This window comes from Hemibagrus wyckioides, linkage group LG06 (genome assembly GCF_019097595.1).
Source record: "Hemibagrus wyckioides isolate EC202008001 linkage group LG06, SWU_Hwy_1.0, whole genome shotgun sequence".
Classification (NCBI taxonomy): Eukaryota; Metazoa; Chordata; class Actinopteri; order Siluriformes; family Bagridae; genus Hemibagrus; species Hemibagrus wyckioides.
Genome location: NC_080715.1, coordinates 17,637,605 through 17,659,674, shown reverse-complemented (window position 1 = coordinate 17,659,674; position 22,070 = coordinate 17,637,605). Strand labels below are relative to the sequence as shown.

The 22,070-nt window shown below is 38.5% G+C and overlaps 2 protein-coding genes across 3 annotated transcripts; both read left to right on the top strand.

The window, feature by feature from the left end:
* Positions 1-859: 859 nt before the first annotated feature.
* Positions 860-6,271, top strand: tnfaip6 (tumor necrosis factor, alpha-induced protein 6). The gene is made up of 6 exons (XM_058391184.1): positions 860-1,020; positions 2,325-2,462; positions 3,649-3,810; positions 5,243-5,471; positions 5,546-5,586; positions 5,816-6,271. Exons 1-6 carry the CDS (start codon positions 912-914, stop codon positions 5,935-5,937), a joined length of 801 nt encoding a protein of 266 aa, XP_058247167.1. The 5' UTR covers positions 860-911; the 3' UTR covers positions 5,938-6,271.
* Positions 6,272-6,875: 604 nt separating this feature from the next.
* rif1 (replication timing regulatory factor 1) lies at positions 6,876-22,060 on the top strand. Of its 2 annotated transcripts, none has more exons than XM_058391244.1 (36): positions 6,876-7,074; positions 7,949-8,070; positions 8,175-8,253; positions 8,413-8,509; positions 8,604-8,734; positions 8,822-8,913; positions 9,296-9,485; positions 10,231-10,323; positions 10,422-10,560; positions 10,655-10,806; positions 10,918-11,035; positions 11,151-11,321; positions 11,520-11,630; positions 12,424-12,486; positions 12,609-12,712; positions 13,031-13,117; positions 13,249-13,322; positions 13,481-13,661; positions 13,741-13,848; positions 13,944-14,093; positions 14,177-14,276; positions 14,361-14,628; positions 14,758-14,803; positions 14,918-15,120; positions 15,265-15,358; positions 15,584-15,715; positions 15,802-15,944; positions 16,033-16,122; positions 16,213-16,273; positions 16,386-19,349; positions 19,489-19,608; positions 19,696-19,782; positions 19,952-20,067; positions 20,383-20,536; positions 20,617-20,737; positions 20,881-22,060. In XM_058391244.1, exons 2-36 carry the CDS (start codon positions 7,958-7,960, stop codon positions 21,114-21,116), a joined length of 7,188 nt encoding a protein of 2,395 aa, XP_058247227.1. In that variant the 5' UTR covers positions 6,876-7,074; positions 7,949-7,957; the 3' UTR covers positions 21,117-22,060. The 2 variants fall into 2 exon arrangements, with proteins under 2 accessions (XP_058247227.1, XP_058247228.1); XM_058391245.1 differs by lacking the exon at positions 6,876-7,074 and adding an exon at positions 7,118-7,143.
* The last annotated feature ends 10 nt before the right edge of the window (positions 22,061-22,070 follow it).

Here is a 22,070-nt window from a genome sequence, read left to right as displayed (position 1 = left end):
GTTAAACCAACAGAAAAAATAGATTTTCCTTCTTCAGCTTGCCTTTAAGCTAGGATGTTCAGTTTTATACTCACTTGTATTAGTTACTGAACTCAACAGCAGTTTCAACAGCTGTAGCATTGTCATTATCATTATCATTAACACATTATCACTATCAGTAACACATTATCAGCTTAAAGCAAGCATTGTTGGAAAAACATCAGAGGACATCAGAATGCCTCCAAATGAACTCCCCCCAAACAAGAATCCCTGATTAATTTCTAATTAACTTACAGCTTGAGGCACTTCATTTAGTGGTGCAGGCCTACAGCATGTGTGAACAAGAGCAAGCCATCTAATGAAACAAAACTCTCTAGTGCACAACTTTAAGAAATCACCCTTTGTCCAAAGTAAATGACAGATGCAGTGTCTTTGCTTGAAAACATTCAAGATCATTGTTTTTCGTTTAGTTTGCCACTGATGTACAAAATCAGCTGCTACTCTGGAGATATAACTGCAATAAATGTTCATTAAATATACTTTATCAGTAAGATTCATAAAACCACACGCACCTTTTTTTTGCCTGATACGTTTGGAAATACCCCCAGTTATTAAAAGTTTTAATAGGAGCGTGTATCCTGCTATTCACGTGACCCGACAATGCGCGTAGAAATTCTTTTCCAATCAAACTGACGATGGTTTAATAACTTTTTTTAGTGACACCCAACAAACATACACTTCATTTTTGTTAATTTTTTTTGTTTGTTTTAAATTGATAAAATGTGTCTATGATGAGTGTAGCCCCCTTATTTTGCTTCCAAACCGCAGACTCCGCCCACCGAGGGAGTACTCTGGCGCGTTCCAAATGTTATTAGAGCTCGTGCAGATGTCGGGTTCATTCTGGTAAGTGTGACGCTCGAGCTGCTCTCAGGATGATGTACATACACGCTATAGCCGCTCTGCTCGCCTTCTCGTGCGTCCTGGAGGAGACTGAGTCATGGGGATATAAGAATGGAATTCTTCACAACTCCATTTGGCTTGGTATATTTTATTTTTTTTACAGCTAAACTTTGTTTTTGTTGCAATAGTGAATGCAGTTGACTAGTAATAAAAGTAACCTATGTTTGGGGTGGGGTGGTGGCATATTCTGCTGCGTTGGTGGGGACCAGATGTATCCTTATAAATGATAGGAATTTCAGGCAGTTATCATGAATATCAAACATCTTTTTTAGAAAAAAAGGTTTTCTTTTGGTTACTGAGGTTCAGGGCTCAGCATTAGTTAGCTGTATTAATACAGCTTACAAATAGCTTATATAATTGTTTTATAATATAAAACAGCTTATATAATTGTCAATGTAAGGTACTCACAGACTATAAGATAAACTGTGTGTGTGTGTTGGCCACTATCTCACACTAAAAGACAGGCATTTATGACTGCCCCTGTCCATCCTTCCTCTGTGGGAGTCTTGTAAACTAGGGGGAAGTGACCTCACTGTCTTACGCAGTTGCAATGTTACATTTAAACCACACTGTGGTAATTACCCCAGAACAATCGAGTCATTCATCATTAGTGGCACAAGATGTGAAAAAAAAACCAACAACCAAACTCTAGGGAATTGCCAATTTCTGTGTGAGCATCATTTTTCACTGACCACCATGGCTCTAAAATATGGGTTTTGTTTTTAACAATGTGCTGGTGAAATCACAGGACAAATGGTCATTTAGTTTAGAGGAATATAATTCTAGAGGACATTAATGATCATTAATGTTCATTTAACATTGTGTAACAAATCTATAACTTGTTAAAGTGGAGTTTAAAAAAAAGAGCTGAAAAAGATCTGGAAAATATTAACAAACTGTTTACAACTATACATCATTGTATTTTCTGAATTTGGCTAATGAGGTGCTTTTACCCCATGCACATTTCTGTTCAGAGGCATCATGATTAAAGCAGCTTGTTAAGCTTAGTGATGTTTTTAGTGATGTGATGTAGGCTTGCACCTCTACAGGGTCATGCTTTCCGGCTTCTAGGCTCATCTAAGAGGCATGGAAAGTTTTCAAATTGCCAGCTTGAACACTTGAAACATTTGCCTCAAGTCTGTTTCGTAATCAAGTTTAAAAAGCAGCTTATACTCAGAGTTTCACTTCTCTCAAGTCTCGAGACTGACTATTGTTAAGATTTTTGTTTTCTGTTTTAGGTGCTGTCCTAACAGCCAGATTATTTAAGGAACAACTAAATGTCTAACACCTTTGGACACTGAGCAGATCCACATCCACATGTGGGCCAGCTTACTGATGCTGATAACAGTAGTAACTAATGTGTGTCTTTTCTTTTCTCTCTATAGAACAAGCAGCGGGAGTGTACCACCGGGAATCTCGCAAAGGGAGATATCAGCTGACGTATAAGGAGGCCAAAGCTGTGTGCAAGTTTGAGGGGGGTTCATTGGCCTCTTATGATCAACTTGAAGCAGCCAGAAAAATTGGTCTCTATTGCCAGTTTATCTTTTTTTTTTTTTTAATCTGATGTTAAAATCTGGGCCAGGGCAACAAATGAGTTATCAATAATACAAAAATAATCCATTACCATTAATCAAAGAGTTTTGATTAACTTTTGATTAACTGATCAAACTTTTTTGTAATCTCATAATTGTACTACTGCACAGATTTGTTAGCTGTAAAAATCTGTAAAAGAATTTAATTCTGTACTCTGTTGCTGTATAACATCTAACCAGATCATATCCTCTTTTCAGCTAAATTCGATTCTAAGTGCTCTGTCTCTTAGGTCTGTTAAGATAATTTTTTCTGACTTGCTTGGGGGTCTGTAGTTCCTGCCTTTGCTGCTCTCTATTTGTGCCAAAATGCCGTTTCTCATACACCAATGATTATACAGCGGATTTCCTCCAATTACTGTGTCCCATGGGGAACAAATTATTTTCTAGGTACCTCTTTACTGGTTATAGGAACTGGTTTCTCAGTCCCTCCAGGATTTCACTTTTTTCAGTTTTTTGTGATCAGTCAAAAATGCTTGAATTAGCTTTTTCTTTTTCTTTCTTTTTTTTTTTAAATTGTGGTGCAAACACAGGATTTCTGCGATTGCAGTTGCAAAATCCCGGAGGGACTGGTCCTTTAGCAACAGAACATGGTTCCTCATGTGAGATGATTTGCCAGAACATTATCAGTTTAGTCTTATTTGTGAATAAGAATGTTTCATAACAGAAGTTATCTAGTCATGCATAAAATCCATCTGAAATGTGAAGCTTAGTGTTAATATAGCCCTATATTCTGGAGTTTTCAGGAAAACACATGACATGGTAGCTGTGCAGCTACTTAGTACATAATAATGAGCTTAAAGGTGCAATTTGTAAAGTGTTTCTGTACCCATAAAAATGAAATTTTACACACATTTCAGAATGACTATGACTCACAGTATTGAATGCTATGACTTTGGCTAGTTTCTTCTACTTGCCTGTGCCGTAAACATTTTACTGGCTTGGAAATTAGCTGTATTTGCTCTAGCCCCAGCTGGAACGGATCTGTAGAGCTTAGTCCTGTTTCCTTTACAGGGCATATGCACTTTCAATTATGATGAGGATGGTGATGATGAAGATGATGATGATTAATATTTCGGTGAAATGAGGTCTAAATAGAATATCTCTCTGTTTTCCAAAGGCTTTCATGTGTGCGCAGCTGGATGGTTTGACAAAGGTCGTGTGGGGTATCCCATTGTGAAACCTGGAGCCAATTGTGGATATGGAAAAGTTGGAATTATCGATTATGGTTATCGTCTAAACAAAAGTGAGAAGTGGGATGTCTACTGCTACAACCCTAATTGTAAGTAATACTAAGTGAACTACTAGACAAGTGGTAGTGAAGTAATTCTGGAAAGAATGCTAATTACTCCCAAACACAAAAGAGTCATCCTCTACATTAAATATTTATTTTATATCCCAAACAATTCATTGGTCTCTGTGGAGCTAAACCAATCTAATCAGGTTATCTGTCAGCCAACCATGCAAGCATGTGGGTGTCATCTGTGCTGAGACTCATATGTCTGAAAATAAGAAACAAGGAAAATAGAAGTGCTCAATTATACCATGACTGAGCAGTTGTGTGACATTCACTTCTACAGATGACTCCACCTAACATAACTCAGCTGTAACACACAAACCTACACCTTTAAGACTAACAAAATGTTCTCAGTAGTGATGCCATTTGAATAACCCTATCAGAAACATACAGCTGCAAAAGTTATCAAAGTTTTGGTGGAACAGCTTTCTGATGACTGTACCAGAAGTGTCAGAAAGTTACTTTCATTTTTACATCTTCAGAGCAAATGTAAGACAATATTGAATGCCAACATTCATGTCCACTATGGCTATGAATACACCAGACATGGGCATGTTTTCTCTGTGTCTTTGTAGTTTTCCTCCATCCTCCCAAAACCTGCTAGGTGCTAGTTTACATTGAGGTGTTTAAAGGTGTGTATACATGGGTATATTCTCACTTCAGTTTCTGGGATACACCACAACCCTGAGCAGGATAAAGTAGACACTGAATACGAATGCTGGTTGTTATTTACTGTTTTACCACCATCTGCATTCATACATACAGTTTTAGATTTTTCTGTGTGCTTGTAGTTTAGTTGTAATTTTAGGGAAATTCCATTCTTAGTATATTTTCTCTTTCTTTCTTTCTTTCTTTCTTTCTTTCTTTCTTTCTTTCTTTCTTTCTTTCTTTCTTTCTTTCTTTCTTTCTTTCTTATTCTACTTTTATGACACAGACAGTTTAAGAAACATTTCACTGCATAATAGTCGTACTATTCATGGTTGTTTATTTAACATAAAATAAAATTTTTACTTGAAAAATCATCTACAGGCTATATAACAACTCTTCAGATTATATCCTCATTTCAGCTAAATTTGGTTGTCTGCAGTTCCTCTCTTCCATGTTTTAGATATTTTATTTACAAAATGCTCATGATATTGAGAAAATAAGACTAAAATAGGCCTCGAAACATGCCTCAAGCTCATATCTGTTACATACTCTAGATAATAGTACATGGTTTTGCTGTAAACTTGACATGGTTTTTGACTCAATTTTATACAGTTGTTTCAGGGCCACAGCAGACACTGACACAACTGACAGTCTGAAAATGTCATATCCATTAGTCTTATGCCTTAGAGCAGATTAGTGTTTTGGGGCGTTCATCTTAAAGTACAAAGGTCATTATCCTTTAAAAAATGACGTAATGAATTTTCTACAGCAAAAGAGTGTGGCGGTGTGCATACAGACCAGGAGAAGTTTCTGCAGTCACCAGGCTTTCCAGATGAGTATCCTGATGAGCAGATCTGCTATTGGCACATTCGTGTGCGCTATGGCCAGAGGATTCGCCTGCAGTTTCTTGATTTTGACATTGAGGATGATGTAGACTGTATCAGTGATTATCTGGAGATCTATGACAGTTACGATGATGTCTCAGGTTTTGCTGGAAGGTATGAAGGTGTTTATTTACAAGATTATCTTGTACACAAAGTTCTAGAAAGCCTGACCTGTGTGTTCTTTGTAGGTACTGTGGGGATGAATTACCTGAAGACTTTCTTAGCACAGGTATGTGTTTTACCATGTTATCATATTTACTGTATTTCACCTTCCTTAGATTTCTTGTTTACATTTGTTTTTAAAAAATGTATGTAAGGCTTATCCATATGTGTTTTGAATATTTTCCAGGCAAAATATTAAGTTTAGATTAGGTGGCAGCAAGTCGTACACCGGCATGGCAGTGTGTCAGGTGTATATTTCTGTTTCTAACCTTGTCTGCATCTTGTTTTTTCTCCAGGTAATGTAATGACATTAAAGTTCCTTGCGGATTCATCTGTGTCTGCTGGAGGTTTCAAGCTACTGTACACCGCTATTGATTCATCTCAGCTCTCCAACAATGACACAAGCACTTACACTTGACCACTTTCTTATATAGATGTTATTTTATAAGCAGAATGTTTAGGTTATATGTTTACACAAATATCATCCACAATTTAAGAACTGCATATTATGTGTTTTTGCATTTTGTAAAAACTAAAATAATAACATGTGATCTGAACTAAATAAAATTGTAATGCATGCATTTTACAGAGAATTTGATATTGGCCAAAAAAATTATACGGATTCAGAAGTCCTTTACAAGCTCTTATGATGTATTTAAAGATATCTGTATGGATTTGACCTTTTGCAGTTATTGTCTTAAAGAGTTTTGTATTGAAGTGGACTGCATTAAATTCAAATATATGTTTAAAAACATTTTGTGAACATGCTTTCTATATGCACATATATATTTTATTTCTAAATGAAGTGCTGTACAAAGTTAAGCACATAGAACACACACACACACACACACACACACATATATATATATATATATATATATATATATATATATATATATATATATATATATATGATATATATATATATATATATATATATATATATATATATATATATGTGTGTGTGTGTGTTCAATATTTCTCCTAAATTCAAAATATAACTATTGTTATTTAGAGTGTATATTTAAAGGAAATGACAACACACAAAATAACCCAAGATCATGCAGTATTTGCAGAGCTTTAATAACTCAAATAAAACAAAATGCAAATCATTTGTAAACAAATTGTGTTAATGCTTTGGCTAAATACATTAAGAAATTAGTATTTGGTGGAATAATTTGCATGATTACACTTACTGAACGTGATGTGTGTGGGGGTGTGTGGGGTGGGGGGGTGTAGATGTAAGAACTGGGGAAAATAATTTTCCCGTTAACTTCACAGCACCAATGAAGGGCTCCCGTTGCTCCTTTGTAATGAATTATTCATGAGGGGCGGGTATTGTGGCGGGTGAAAGGTGAAGCCGTTCAGCGCGCCTTGTTTGGCGCCAGCGTTTTCGCGGGACTGCAGAAGAAATAGCGAGACGGCGGCAACTTCCCTGCTATTGACAGCCATTAGTATTCTTTTTAAAAAGAACCCTCGCTTGGTTTGTTAGTAGAAGTTTCCCGTCCATGCTAACGCCGCTCGTTGTTGGTTGTGTTCCTTTAATTTCAGTGAGGTGAGAGAACACTACTTTTCTCCCTCTTGCTTCCTAGTTAGCTGCAGTGTGTTCTGGACAGGGGGTTGGGTAAGTTAGCTAGCCACCACGCTCATGATATCAGACCGCAATATTAAATCTGAAGCTTAAACTAGAAACAATATCATTATTTCGAGTGTGCTTTTACACTCGAGGGGGGAAAAGCTGCTGGATCTAGCAGGCTAACTGCGTATCGCTCTGAGATGATTACATGAGTGCAGATCTTATTAGCTGGATCTTTGTAGCTGGCTCCACATTGTTTACACGACATGCTAAACTAGAGCGAGGTCGCGAGATGTTAGGCAGATGTTCAACAAAACAATCCTGGTGCTGCGATTGTGATTTATGGACAATATATCATTAGCTAAATTGTCTGTCGTTACGCAACCTATTTCTAATCAGTTGGTTAGCCAGCCATTTAGCTGGGAGGAGGCAGAGATGCTAGCTAGTTGCCACCTCCGTCTATGCTCATCATTGCTGAATGCCTCTTTCTGATGCCTAGCAGTAAAACGCGCATTTTCCTTCAGATGCATTCGAGTTATTTAGGAGCATTATTGCCACCTGTTAGCTAACATGATGAAAGGGGCTCAAAGTGTGGCTATTCGTTTGTAGCCCGAGAACACAATGTGCTTCAATAAATTACTTAAATATGCGAGGATCTTTCAGACACCACACTGATGTACCTTCATCTTGAATCATATTTAAAGCTTGATGATCGATGTTCAAGTCACGTGTTTAAAAAGACTTTCTTTTTTTTTTTTTATACCTAGTTAAGCATGTGAAAAGTTTGATTTGAGTGATGGAGTAAGAAGAACATGATGATAATTGTGATCAAAATCAAATTGTGTTCCTGCAGGACGTGAGGATGATGGCCACGGTCCCCATGTCCAGTTCCAGCCTTCTCCCTCTCCTCGGGACTCTGGAGGATGATGCAGCCGGTGTGTCTGAGCAGACTGATGCCTACCTTACCATAGCCAAGTGAGTAGATCAGTTTGATTATTGAAATGATTATACTAACCACTGTGAAGCTGTAGTGCATTCTGTAAATCATTACTGATCCGAACTGTGTTTGCTGTTTTCAGTCGGCTAAGTGGAGAAGATGGAAGGCAGTTCTTTCCTTTAATCGTTAAGCACTTTTCACGCCTGGGTAAAGCTTTTCAGGTCAGAACTTGTTATAAGATCAGTTTGCATTCATTTGTATTTTTTGTAATCTTTGTTTCTGTAATATACTTATTTGGAATTTGGCACTATTAGATATACATATTTTGTAAAGTCTGCATTTCTTCACTCATACTCAATCTAATGTATTTGTGCTTCCAGACTCACATATCCAGCGAAAATGAGGAGCTAAGCCAGGCTGCACTTCAGGCACTGGGTTTCTGTGTATTCAACACACACATTGTATCAGGCATTCCTGGTAAGCTATAGAGTAAAAGGAATACAGATACAATGCAGGTCTTGGATATCTTTGTCTTGTTGGTTTTGAAATGCTTTCTTTGCATCTTTTTCAGCAAATTTTGCAGAGGATATCTTGTTGGCCCTTTGTGCCCTGGTGTTGAAGTCTCCAGACAAGAACACCTGCACACGAGCATTATGGGTCATTTCAAAACAGAACTTTCCTTCAGAAGTTGTTGCCAAGAAGGTCAGTAATTTGAAAGTATTGTGCAGGTTGTAGGAGCTTTTGCTTTCATTTAAAGCCATATTTGCATCTCATGTCTTTGTCCTTTAGACACCGGAAATACTCAAGACTCTAGAGGCTCTGCAGACAAAAGACATCCAATCTGTCCTGACAGATCATGAGTCGCTTAATGTTGTTATAAAGTAAATACTTGTTTCATTTTCTTTTTCAATTTTTACCTCTAAATAATATTTTGTGACATTTATGGGCACTTGTCATTGAAACTTATTGCTTGGACAAATCACATTTCTATGGGCCGTTATATAAGTCTCTGCTAAGCAAAAAGTTCAGAATTCTTTATTTTTACTACTGACTAGTATAACTGAAATGTTTATCTGTTGCATAAACTGGTAAAGGTTTTTTTTTTATTTTTGCTTCTCTGCCTCCTTTTTCATTTGTGTGCTTAAACTTTTGAGCTGAGTTCAGTAGAGATAACCTAAGTATGTATGTGTAATAGAAAAGTAATTTAATTACCAGTGGGGGACACAGAAATAAGCTGCTAACAGTTTGAATGTTTTATTTTAGGCTGCTGGAACAGGCTCCAGTTCAGATGGGTGAAGGAGCAGTTTTGTGGATTAAGCTGGTTGTACCTCTGGTAGTTCACTCAGCCTCGAAGGTGCGGTTGCGTGCAGCTGCAGCGCTAGAGATGGGAATGCCCCTTCTTCTAGAGAAACAGCAGGAGGTGGCTGCCATTGTAGAGCCTATGATGTCTTCTGTAAGTCTTTCACTTGTTTTCATTGTGCAGAGTTACTGCAAGAGTGAGATGTAGGCTGTTTTGTACCTTGTGTTGAAGCTGTTTGCCCTTGGATAGCAGGCCACTACATCTTATCCAGGTGATTGTACCCTTAAATTTGCATAACAAATTGAATCTTTTCAGATGTTAATGAGTCTCTCTTTTTATATATAATATTTATTTAGAAAATATATTTTTTCAAAACGTTAAATATTTCCCCTGAAATAACGTTTACCACCCAAAGAAGTAAAAATATATAAGAATATTACCATAACAATAGTTATAATGAATAAATAAATAAAATAAGCAATGGTATACAATGGAAAATAAACCATCAGCATTAGGGTAAATTTTCAAAAGTCTACACTTTGTGTAGTAGGCATTGTGAACAACTTTCAGTTGTAGAAGACTGAGGTTTCATCAGGTACATCAATTCCCATGTCCTTTACCCACTTGCCTCTAATTCTGTCAATTAAAAGATTATTTGAGGACAAAATCATCTTTCTTGCAGTCTGACCTTTAAGAACAGTAAGAGACTGTAGACTTATTTTTAAGTAGTGAAGTGGGTGGCAAGTCAGGGAAAGTTGAGCTTTGAGCTGGAATAAAATATTTGACTTAAATGTTAATGATTCTCTTAGTGAAATAAAGTGTTAGGATATCTTTCGGAAGAAGTAGTTCACACTAGTTTTTTCAATAACTGGCATCTTTTGCAATTTTTTTTCCTTAGAAACTTATCCCTGAAATGCAGAAACTGTTCTCCACCAGGAATGAGAGCAATGTGCTGAAGCTCTGGCCTTTATTTGTAAAGCTTCTAGGCAAGGTAAGGCATATGCATTATCATGCCATTCATGATTTTTCTTTTATAAATACTGAAGAGATGTTGGTTCAGCTTAATCTGAAATTGTCGTCTCTGTTTAGTTGCTCCACAAAGGAGGTGCCTTCATAAACTCGCTGCTTTATTTAGAAGAGCTGGGCTTCCGCAGCTCCTCTCCCAGCATTAAGAAAATTGCATTCCTAGCCTGGAAAAGCCTCATAGACAACTTTGCTCTTAATCCAGGTGAGCAGTTAACCAGACAGCTACAAGCATCTACCTCATATTTTTTGTAATTTAAAAATGGATTGAATCAACCTGGATTAAATGTCTCTTTCAGATATTCTCTGTAGCAGCAAGCGACTAAAACTGCTCATGCAGCCCCTCAGCTCCATCCTTGTGAGGACCGAAGCCTTGCTGCTCACCAAATTAGAAGTCTGGTGGTATCTTGTCATCAAACTAGGGCCTAACCTGTCTACTAACTTTGAACAGGTAAACTGGAATATATATTTTTATCCACTATGTAAAAGAAAATTAACACAGATGTTTACACACATTATGAGTATTGCATGGTTCTAACACATGAAATTTTCATGCATCAAGGTTGGTGTACCACTGCTGCTTAATACACTTCCTCCAGATGGCTCATTGGTGTGTCCAGCCACTCCTGCTAGAAACACAAGCCAGAGCAATGGCATTGGACTAGTTACTCCTAAATCAGGTAAAGGAAATATGTTTTTAATTCCCCCCTCTGGATATTAAATAACCTGTTACCTATTGAAGCATATGTATATCTCTCTCTCGCTCACTCTCTCATATTTTTGCATCCATTTCAGGTGGTCCCTCATGTAGTAGTCCGGGTTCTAGCTCTCATCTGAACAGCAGCATGAGCACCCCCCAGTCCTATTCCTCCATTCAGTTGCTGGGGTTGGAGATGCTCCTTCACTACTTTCTAGGCTCACAGGCCAGTGCTGCTGCAGCCAAGAGCAATCTGCAGCTCAGTCTTGGTAAAGCAGTAGTGCAAACTTTCTTTGCTATTGAATTACATTTCTATGATGGCCTCTGACTGTTTAATAATCTACAGCTTTTCAGTTATTGTATTCCCACGCCTCTTCCTCTATGTATTCTAAAACTACTTTAGGATACTATGGCACAGCAGCTGTATGTTAACTGTATTATAATTGCATACTCCTGTGCTTTTTCAGAGCCTTTGACACACAACCTTCTTACCAGCCACTCATTCTTCAGCAAGCACTCCTCCACACTCATTTCAGCTGTTAGAGATGGCTTCATCTCTGTGGGCAAAGATGCTCCAGGTACTCAATTGCCTTAATTCATGCTCTAACAGCTAGTTTTTGAGACATTATTAGTGTGCAGTTGCATCCAGCCTTTATTCAGTTAATTATGTGTGCTTTTCTATAGATAAACTCTAAACCATTCCCTGCCTCTGTTATAATGACACATTTTTTGCTTCCTTAAAGTGTTATTGTACCCCTTTAAAGTTAAAATTCTTATGTTGTTTCTAATTATAGTTTACATTTTGATCTAATGTGCAAAGCTCCACATTACCATGCTGTTTTTTTAAAATTATCTGAATAAATGAATTAAGAGCAAAATTGGTTGTAATCGAGTATAAACCTAACTGAATACTATGAATTTGAAATATTTGGAATGTACTCTTGGAAGACAATGGTCTTATTGTACAGTTGAACCCCTGAAGAGCCTCTGTTATACATTTGTCAATGGATGGATGTTCAGTTTTAACATTGTTCATACATTTACCCAATCATTGCATTTCCTCCAGATGGCTTGTAATACATCCAGATATTTATCTGGCTGCTGTGGCTGATTTGTCATTGTACAGTATTAATCATTTGCAAAAGATGCTTGTCTCTTTGGGCACCCCTAGAGACATGTTTGGCTAAGAACTAGCTTGAACTGTTTCCATATGCATGGCATAGTTTAGGCAGTTTTATACTCTTAAAGTAAAACTAATAAATTGGGCATATATATAATATATATATATATATATATATATATATATATATATATATATATATATATATATATATATATATAATATTTATTTTTTCCTGTTTCTATGTTTAGAAGCATTGCTGAGACTGATATGGACCAGCCTTGTTGGCCATGTCAATACAACAATAGAAGCTGGTAAGTACTGCATTGGTCTTTAAGTCTGAATAAAGATCATACATGTCGAAAGTGTCCTGTTGCGCGATCTGCTTTAAGTTTGCATGTGTTCTTTCTTTGTGGTTTCTTTTTTCTTTTTACAGCTGGTAATAAGAAGGAGAGACAGGGTTCTGAAGTACTTACTCTCCTGCTGCAGGCCCTGCAGTCTATTGTGTCCTCTGAAGCCCTGCCAGCTCCACGGGCTCTGGTAAATCATCTCACTTTGCAAATGGCTGCTCTTGAAAACCAGCTCCATCGAACTCTAGCAGTGAATACTAATTGCAAGTACTCATTCAAGCACTCTTTGAGGTTTTTAAATCTTTAAATCCAACACCTCAAGACTATCAATCCTCATGGCACATAAATCTTGGAAACCTCAAAGACTTGTATTGAGAATTCATTGCTAATGTTTGTTGGAGGTGATTTTTTTTTAAATTCCTGTGAAAAGAATTTTGCCTGCCTTTTTGTACCCGTCTCATCCCAGATCTTGCCAAATACTGCTGTTTTTCCCCCCCCTTGCTGACAGGCTTTGTTGGAAGCTACTGTGAAAGCCATACCTCAGAAGGTGCTAGGGTCTGCAGCATATCAAGTGGCTAACATGGATGTATTGAATGTGAGTTTGGGGTTGACAGTGTTTGCAGCTGAACATTTCATAATAACCCATACATGTTCAAATCTACTTGGCGGTCATTATTTATAAGTGTGTTAATTTATGGAAAAAAAATGTTCTCCATTTTTCCACAGGGTACCCCAGCTCTTTTCTTGATTGTTCTCTTCTACAAGAGCAATATGCTTTCATCATTTGTGACTTATGAAGGGTGAGGTCTTTTAGAGAGTTGTCAGTTTTTGTTTATTCTTATTGCCATGGTCATGCAGAAGCCCTAGGCTTGTTTACATGATCAGTAAAAAAAATTCAACATCACTTAATAATAATAAAGTTCTTATTGTATTGGTTTGCCTTTTCTTTTGCTGTTAGGTTCTTTGTGTGCTTGGAGACCCTCGTCCGTTGTGGTCTCTGTGGGCCCACATCCCCCCTGGCCTTTGGAGAATCTGTTTTGGGGACAGTGAGTGGCAGTGTGCAGGCTGTGGAAAATAAAGAGCATTTGTGGAGAATGTGGAGTGTAGTTGTGAACCCTTTAACTGATACCATTACACAGGTTTGTTTTGTGTTTATAGTAGATAATTCTTTGATGGTTTTCATTTTTATCACTAAAGGATCACTTCCATTTTTAACAGACAAATGAGGTAAATCAAGGAGATGCCCTGGAGCACAATTTTAGTGCAATTCATAGTGCCTTGATGTTCCCCATTACTCATCTTTTGCCTGGCTCAGTTCTTGCACAGGTCAGTAATCATCTTCATTTCTCACACTTTAAGCTTTATTGTTTGTATATTGCTTGTACTAATTTTTGAGACTGATTTGCTGTAATTTCTATTAGATGACTCAGAAGACCATGCTGAGCACTTGGTCTCGACTGTACAAGGCTTTTGCTCGTTGCTCAGCTCTTGTGGCCACAGCTGAAGAGAATGTGTGCTGTGAAGAATTGTGCTCCAGGATATCTTCTGCACTGGATGGTGAAGCCCTGAAGGTATATAGCTTACATGGAACATGACAGTTTTGTTCACTCTCATTTTTCTCTCATTAATAGAGCTCTGTTTTCCCCTTGTCTAGAGTTTGTCCACTCTTGAAGCAATAGCAAATATCTTGCTGTCCATTATTGAAAATGTGGACTTCTCTCCATTTACCCCCCAGTTTCAGCAGAAGATGAAATGTAAGACTGTGTGTGTTGCTTTAGATTGAAGCACATGTTTGTTTTAATGGTTCAACATTTAATAATGAACCTTTCCCTCCTCAGCCCCACGCACACCACTAGGCTGGGTTCGAAAGAGGAACAAAGCTCTTGGCAATCTCTCCACCTTTCACATTCTTTTGGTGCAGTGTTTAGAGGTTTTCCTAACTTTGGCCTCTTCAGAGGAGAACAATGCAGTTTTAAGTGGCATTGGTACAATGCTCTTCTCTATTGTGTCTATTCTTTTCACAAACCTTGCATTGCCCACTGTTATCCAAGAGTCAATGGCTTCCCTCAACAAACCTCTTGCGCTTCTTTATGGTCAATTTGTAAGGTGAGGGTTTTTTTTTTTTTTTTAGACTACATATTGAATTTTGGACTACAAATTGAATTTCTTTAAACTAAACCTGAACACTCCCACACATTCTGAATGCAGTTTTTTTTTGTCTCTTAATACATGTAGTTCTGAAGGAGAACAGTCAAAAACCCACTCTTTGCTAGCATCCAAGGTAAGTGTATTGCTCAAATTGAAGATGCTGATAATCATCTATAGATGTTACTTCATCCTTCCGTTACAATTCTGGTGTCCTATTTAAAATGAGTCTTTTCTTCATTTAATTTAGTTGGAAAAGCTGGTAGGAGATGTGTTTGGCACCTTGCAAACACGTTCTGTACTGCAGTATGATGATGAGCTGCTGGAGATTTTGTCTCCTTTGCTCTGTGTACTTTTCCAACACAAGAGCAAACACATCCGCTCTGTCATGACTCAGTTCTGGAATGCCACTTTTGGAAATGCTGTTGTGCTGACATACCCTGACAGTCTCAGGTGCGTGTGTGTGTATTGTATGTTCAAGCATTTAGCTTATGTATTGGGTCCATCAATATTGTTTTTTATGCTATTCATAGTCTGTTATACAAAACGTACCTTGGTCCAAAAAACCTCAACTGATAAAAGAGAAATTTCTTCCAGGCCTGTTTTAAGTCAAGCTAAGCAGAAGTCTCCCTTAATATTACCTGGTTTTCAAGCTGTTGAAAACTCTGAGGATTTCAGTGGACAGTGCTCAGTAAGTTCTCTTAACATTTCTAGCATCAGACCAAATCACATTAGCAAAATATAATATATAAGCTTATAATACTTTAGTAATTCAAGTATGCTTTTTTTTATACTCCATGTTTATTGAATGACAGCATACCATGTAAGATGCTGCTCACTGGTTGAATCTCACCATGTAAATCAAATGGTGCACCTAATATATATTTGTCTTCATTGTTCATTTTGTTTTGAGCAGAGTGAGTGTTCTCAACTTGACACCAAAATAAGTGGTATTATGGTAACATCAGTGGGAAAGAGAGATTCCTTACTAACCAGGGCTGCAGATCTAAAGGAGAGGAGCTCTGGAACACCCTCCAAGCCTGTATCTGTAAGTGACCTGAAATGACACCCTTTAACTTTGGATCTTATTAGTTGTGTTATACATTTTGGCTGACGGTGATGTAACATTTGCAGGTGAAACTGGATTTTGGGTCTCCAAAGCCACCACGCAAAGAAGTTCTTGAGGAGGAGGCATCAGTCGATTTTGTCTTTATTCCACCTGAGGCAAAGGAGAGAGTGTTGACTGAACATCAGAAGGAGGTCAAAAGAATTAAAAGGTACTAAAGCATACCAGGTTTTTGCAGTGCAGCAAAATGTCATGCTCAAACGTGTACTTTATGCACTGCTTTATTCCTTGTTTTCTAGGGTTGATATCCCTGCTATGTACAATAATTTGGATGCCTCTTTGGATACTACAGTCTTTACACAGTACACTCAGAGTCAAGAGGAGTCCATGTATGTACTGTTTTTTTTGCATTAGTGTCACAATCTCAGCATCTATCTTTTTCAGTACTGAGCTATTTACCAGCGTGTGTTTCCATTTAGGGACAAATTGCCAACACTGGAACAAGCTGAGACCAAAGAAATTAATACGACTGAAGCAAAGGTAAGGCTGTGTGTATCTGACCTGGACTATATTGCACCAGTATTATCGTAATTGGAACAAGAGAATTCAATACATTAAGCAGTAAATTGGTTATCTTCTTTTTAATCCGCAGGATTTAAAGGACAAAGCCTCATATGTAATTGATGATCAGAAAGTACAAGATAACATCAATCCAGACACAGCTGCACAAGACAAAGCAACAAATGAAGCAAATGAAACTACTGAAGTTCCTCCTTCTCCAGATGTCATGGTTTCAGATGTCAGTGAACTTCAGGATTCTGCAAGCCATAAAGAGAGCCAAAGCCCAGATGTGTCCAGTTCATCTGACCTGATCTCTGGTACTCCACCAAAGCCTGGCAGCCGACGTCAGTCCTTCATCACCCTTGAGAAATATGTGGAGGGTAGGCCAGCTAATTCCCCAAGTGTTACAAAATTTACTGGCCCACTCTCTAGGACTTCTTGTAGTCAGGAGCCGCAAAAGTCACAAAATGACACAAAATTGCCCTCACCTTCTTCTTACTCACAGCCAGAAACTGGTAAAGAGGTCTCTAAGGAATCTGCTGCTAATATTACCCAGGATTCTACTAATCAGGCTGATGAAAAAAATTTGGAAATAAAGGCAGAGTTAAAATCAGTAGCTAAATGTCCAAGTGAAGGCACAGGAGATGAAGATGATGTAATCCCAGACACCCAGAACCAAGAGCCAAATGAGGCAGTCGATCCTGGCAACAAGTCTTCAGACAAACCCGATGTGGAGGTGAATACTGAAATTGCCTCCCATGCTGGAGAATCTGAGGTTTTTGTTGCTTCTCAGGATTCAAGTCCTGTTGAACCAAGGAGGTCGGGTAGACGCAGAAGCAGACCTGTTCTGCCTGGGGAAGAGTCCGATCAGGAATCAAAAAGTAAGAAAAAGCCTCCTGTTAACGCATCAACTTTAAATGATTCACAAAAATCTACATCTGCCAAGAAAACAGACCTTTTGTCAACAAGAACCAGACGAAGTAGAGTCCAAGAAGAGAATATGAGTGAAAGTGGCAAACAGCATAACCTGGAACAGAAAGATTCACCATCTTTGCCTACCACAAGTTCATCACAGGGAAGAGGTAGAAGTAGGAGTAAAGAGGTTAAACAGACTGAGCCTACTACTCCTTTAAATCAAACGGATGATAAGAGGGAGTCTCCTCTTGATCAATCAGATAGTCAGTCACATAGTAGGCCTGTAAGGCGGACCAGATTAAGCAATGCTAATGCAGACCTTTCAGACAAAAGACAAAGAGTTGAGAACTCTCAGGAGGATTCTCCAGGTGGTGCATCCAAACACATAGACAGCTCTGCGTCTGATGCTGATAGCCAGTCACCTGCTAGACCAAGAAGAGCAAGAAGGTCTGAAGCACAAAACAAAGATAAGCCTGGGCTGAGAAACGAACAAGTTAGTGGTCCAAGTCATGCTCAGACACCAATACCCACAAAAGTCAAATTGGGTAGGCGGAAGAAGGCTGAGGAAGAGAATTCTGAATCCTCACAGGGTAACGAGAACGGTGAGCTACAGGACAATTCTCAAGGACGTGGCAAATATCGAACTCGTCGGTCATCTCAAGCCTTGTTAGCATCTGGTGAGAACTCGGAGTCTGATGCATCAGATACCCGTGATGGACAAAGATCTAAAAGGGCTAGAGGGCATAAATTGTCTGAAATAACACCAAGCACAGTGATTAATGAAACTACTCCTGTGGATGTGTCGGACAAGAAAGATGAAGATCGCCTTTCGGTTCCAATGGACGTGTCTAAGAATGAGCCAGAAGCCTGTTTAATTGTTAGCCCACTGAATGAGATTAAAGATATTCGTGAAGCTGATAACAAAGAAGAAGCCCCTGTAGCAGACGTCCAAGCAAATGAACATTACACTTCTGATGTAAAAGCAGCTGATGATGAGCAACAAAGTGACAAAGACTCTAAGATGCAAACAGATTCTGATAAAGAGGAGTCTATTAACACTCTTCTGGAAGAGGGGACTGTCGAGAACGAAGCTCTTCCATCTTCACAGAACAGCCTACAGGTAGCTGGAAAAGTTGAATTAAAATCTCCGAAATTGCATACATGTCCACACATTAAAAAAGGCCGTGGTCGTAAACGCCCCACTAACTGTAACTGCTTCCAAGTTGGCAACACGCCTTCAAAAGAAGAATGCAGTAATTCGCAAGATGTACAGAATCTCAAGGAAAACATAGTTCTGCTTGAATCAAGCAGCCTGCCATCTGAAGCGGAGTTGAACAGTATTACACCTGTCTTACCACAAAAAGAGTGTGTGGCACTTCAAGATGACTGTCCTGCTGTTGCTAATATAGAGTCTTCTCCATCCTTGCCCATCTTGACAGAGGCAGAGGTGCCTGCTGAAAACCTAGTGGAAGAGCCGAATGAAAGAGTTTTCCAGACCTCTGATGTGAACGAAGTTTCAACCCAGGCAGAGGAGCACCACAAAGACAACATGGATGAGACAGAGAATAAGCATGAGGAAAAGGAACAAGATAAAACTTTTTCAGTAGACAAATCTAACCAGGAACAACCACAGGAAGGTCCAGGTGTACCAGAAATCTCTCCAAGCCCTAGCGAACCTGTGGAGGATAAACCAGTACACCCAGAACAGTCTGAATCTCCCGTCAGTCAGGACGAAATGGTTCACAGTGGAGAAAAAACTGAGATGCCAGAAAAGGAGGAACCTGTGCCTGAGCTGGAGGGTGCAGTTACTGCACTTCCAGAGGGTACTGAATTAGACCGGATGCCTCAGGAAGAGGGGGATGATGGTGAAGCGACACAAATAGACAACCTTCAACCTGAAACTGCTCTGCCTTGTGAAGCATCTGTACCTCCACAAACTGGCTCAACGGAAGCATGCTTGGACTCTCCACCCAAACAGAAGCCCTCAGATTCTCTCAGTAGAAACACAGAAGTGAGGGACAGTCCCAGTAATAGTGTCACACGAGGTGTATGGTCACCATCAGCTTCTCCCTCTACAAGCATTCTGAAGAAAGGACAGAAGAGGCAATGTGAGGAAGATACTCCATCACCTCTCATTAAGGTAGTCTTCTGAGGCGAAAATGTTTATTAAAGATCAAAATATAATATAATTCTAATATAATAGTGTGCTTGGGAACTTTGTTTATTTAAATTTTTACAACCGGGAGCATATTTATTTATATATTTATTTATTGTTGTAGTCTCGCAGAGTGTCCTTCGCAAATCCAATATACCAGCAGGAATTGGCTGATGATATTGACCGCCGTAGTCCAGTAATACGAACCAGCTCTCCAAAATCAAAAGCTGTTGGACAGTCTAAGGTATTAATGACTGATATTTCTGTATTCTTAATACATAAGAGCAAATTACAAGTGAGCCAAATTAATTTGAATCCAATCGTATTACAGTATATTACGACACCTACAAAAGGCCTGCTGTCCCTCAGCCCTCGCAACCTTCGCAGTCCGGGTTACAGGAGTTCAAAGAAATGCCTGGTATATATTTCTATATGTTGTTCCTGGAACCTTTTTATATAACTTTATTTTACAAATTTTGATAGTCTGGACAAGTTTGCTAATTGTAAGCCTGTTTTCTTGAGTACAGCTTAATCAGTATTGGATCGTTAACTTAAAAACTACACATTAACTTTTAACCTGCCAACAGATCTCAGAAATGAGTCAGGAGCCCCGGCCTATTCCAAAGGATTGTGTTTATCCTGCTCTTGTCTGCTGTTCAACTCCTGTGGAGGCTGTTCTGCCGCAGATTTCTTCTGCAATGTGGTAAGTTGTAATTTAGATCACATTTGATCAGGTAAACTAGTTCACTTGCACCTAGAGAGGCCAGTATCAACCTCTTTGTCTACACTAACTTGCTCCTCATTACATTTTTGTGTGCATTCTGTTATGCCTGAATTTCTTTCCGCTGTCCTCCACCTAGTTACATTTTTAATGGTGACCTGATTAGGTTGGCCTCAGTGCACAAGATATGTTGATTAACTCAGAGCAAACAGACCCCTTTCTTTTTTCTTTTTCTTGCCTCTTGACTGAATAAAAATGACTGCAGTTCATGCTCACTGTATTTCTCTTTGTACCCAGGCCTAGAGGCTTTGGTCAGCTTGTGCGTGCTAGGAATATTAAAACAGTTGGAGATCTGAGTGCTCTCTCCCCAAACGAAATCAAGTCGCTCCCTATTCGCTCACCTAAAGTGTCAAATCTCAAAAAAGCCCTGAAAACCTATCATGAGCAGCAGGTAAAGTCAAACAAATGCTTAATTTTCAATATTTTGCTTAGCTGATATTGTATTTACTAATGTATGTTTGATCTGTTAAGCGCAAAGGGCGGCCAGATGACCTGAAAAGCTTTGACGAAATGGAGAAAATGACCTCTGAACCCGAGGAGACTCCTGCAGCTCCAAATCAAGAGGAGGACCAGATGCCTGGAGATGGACAAGGTACAGCTGACGGATTAACAGTATAGATAACCTGTATCATGTAGTAAAGAATAGGCAAATTCTACCACCTCATTTTCAAATACATGTTAGACATTGATTTATTTTTTTTATATATATTTTTTATATATATATATTTTTTGCAGAAGTCCTTTCTTCAGAAGTGCCATCTACAGTGGAGGAGAAACAAGAAGAACCAGTGCCTGTGGATCTCCTATCAGATGTTGCTGCTCTGGGATCTCGTCTAACCAACGAGGAGCTCAGTCGTTGTTCGCCAAGGGAACTGGGTCTGATGCATGAACAACTCAGTGGCATGATGAGGAGTATTGTGGATCATCTTCAGTCACGTTTAATCAGCAACCTTGAGGACAGTTTGTCGTGATGGCAACCAGCATTCTCATTCTCAGCCTTCTACGTGGAACATGCCTCACCGGTTTTTGATATTGTTATTATCAGTGGACAACTTGGTTTTTAGTGATTTGTTTTAGCTGTGGATCTTATAACATCATCTTTTCCAGACTGATGGGACGGGTCTGCAAATACCTGCTTGGAGACTAAAAGCTTGTACCATATTCATTTCCTTTCGAGAGCATTCTAAGGATCAGTGGGCCTTGCTTAGCCTTTTAGTGGCGCTTCTTTAAGAAATCCATGCAGACCAGAATGCAGATGGCACTTTTAGTATTACTATACTTTTTTATTTTTATTCTTTTGGTTTTAAATAAAGGAATGAAGGTGTAAGAGTGTTGTTTTAACTGAGAATTTACCAGCATTGATTGATTGCCTTGGAGCATTATTTATTATGGAACATGGTGATCCTTGATACATCCACCATTCCCAAGATGTAATGGGTAATCCAACTCGCACATTTTATAGTTCATATTAGTCATTTTTCACATAATTCACATTTGTTCCTCTTTATTCAGTTAAGACTGCCAGTGAACAGTGTAGAATTTAACACAGTAAATTACATTCATGCAGCCAGATTTGAAGATATGAAATTTGAGGAAATCTGTAGAAAGGTATGAACTCAACATTTGGTATTGTGAACTCTTCAGTCACTGGCAGCCTTATTTAAGATAATTAACATTTCATTTCTATTATTTAGAATTCTATATTCATAACAAACCCAAATTCATGCAGAGATCTTAGTTCATGTCTTCTTTTATCAGTACTTTATTACTATTGCTAACTATTAATTTAATCATTTCATACATGGTCTCAACACAAGGACACTTCAGTGTTTGTTTTTAAAAGCGATATTTAGTAAAAGTGGAAACGCATGTGGCTGCATGCAATGTTGTGTAATAAAACCATCTAAAACCTGGATTTATTTTAA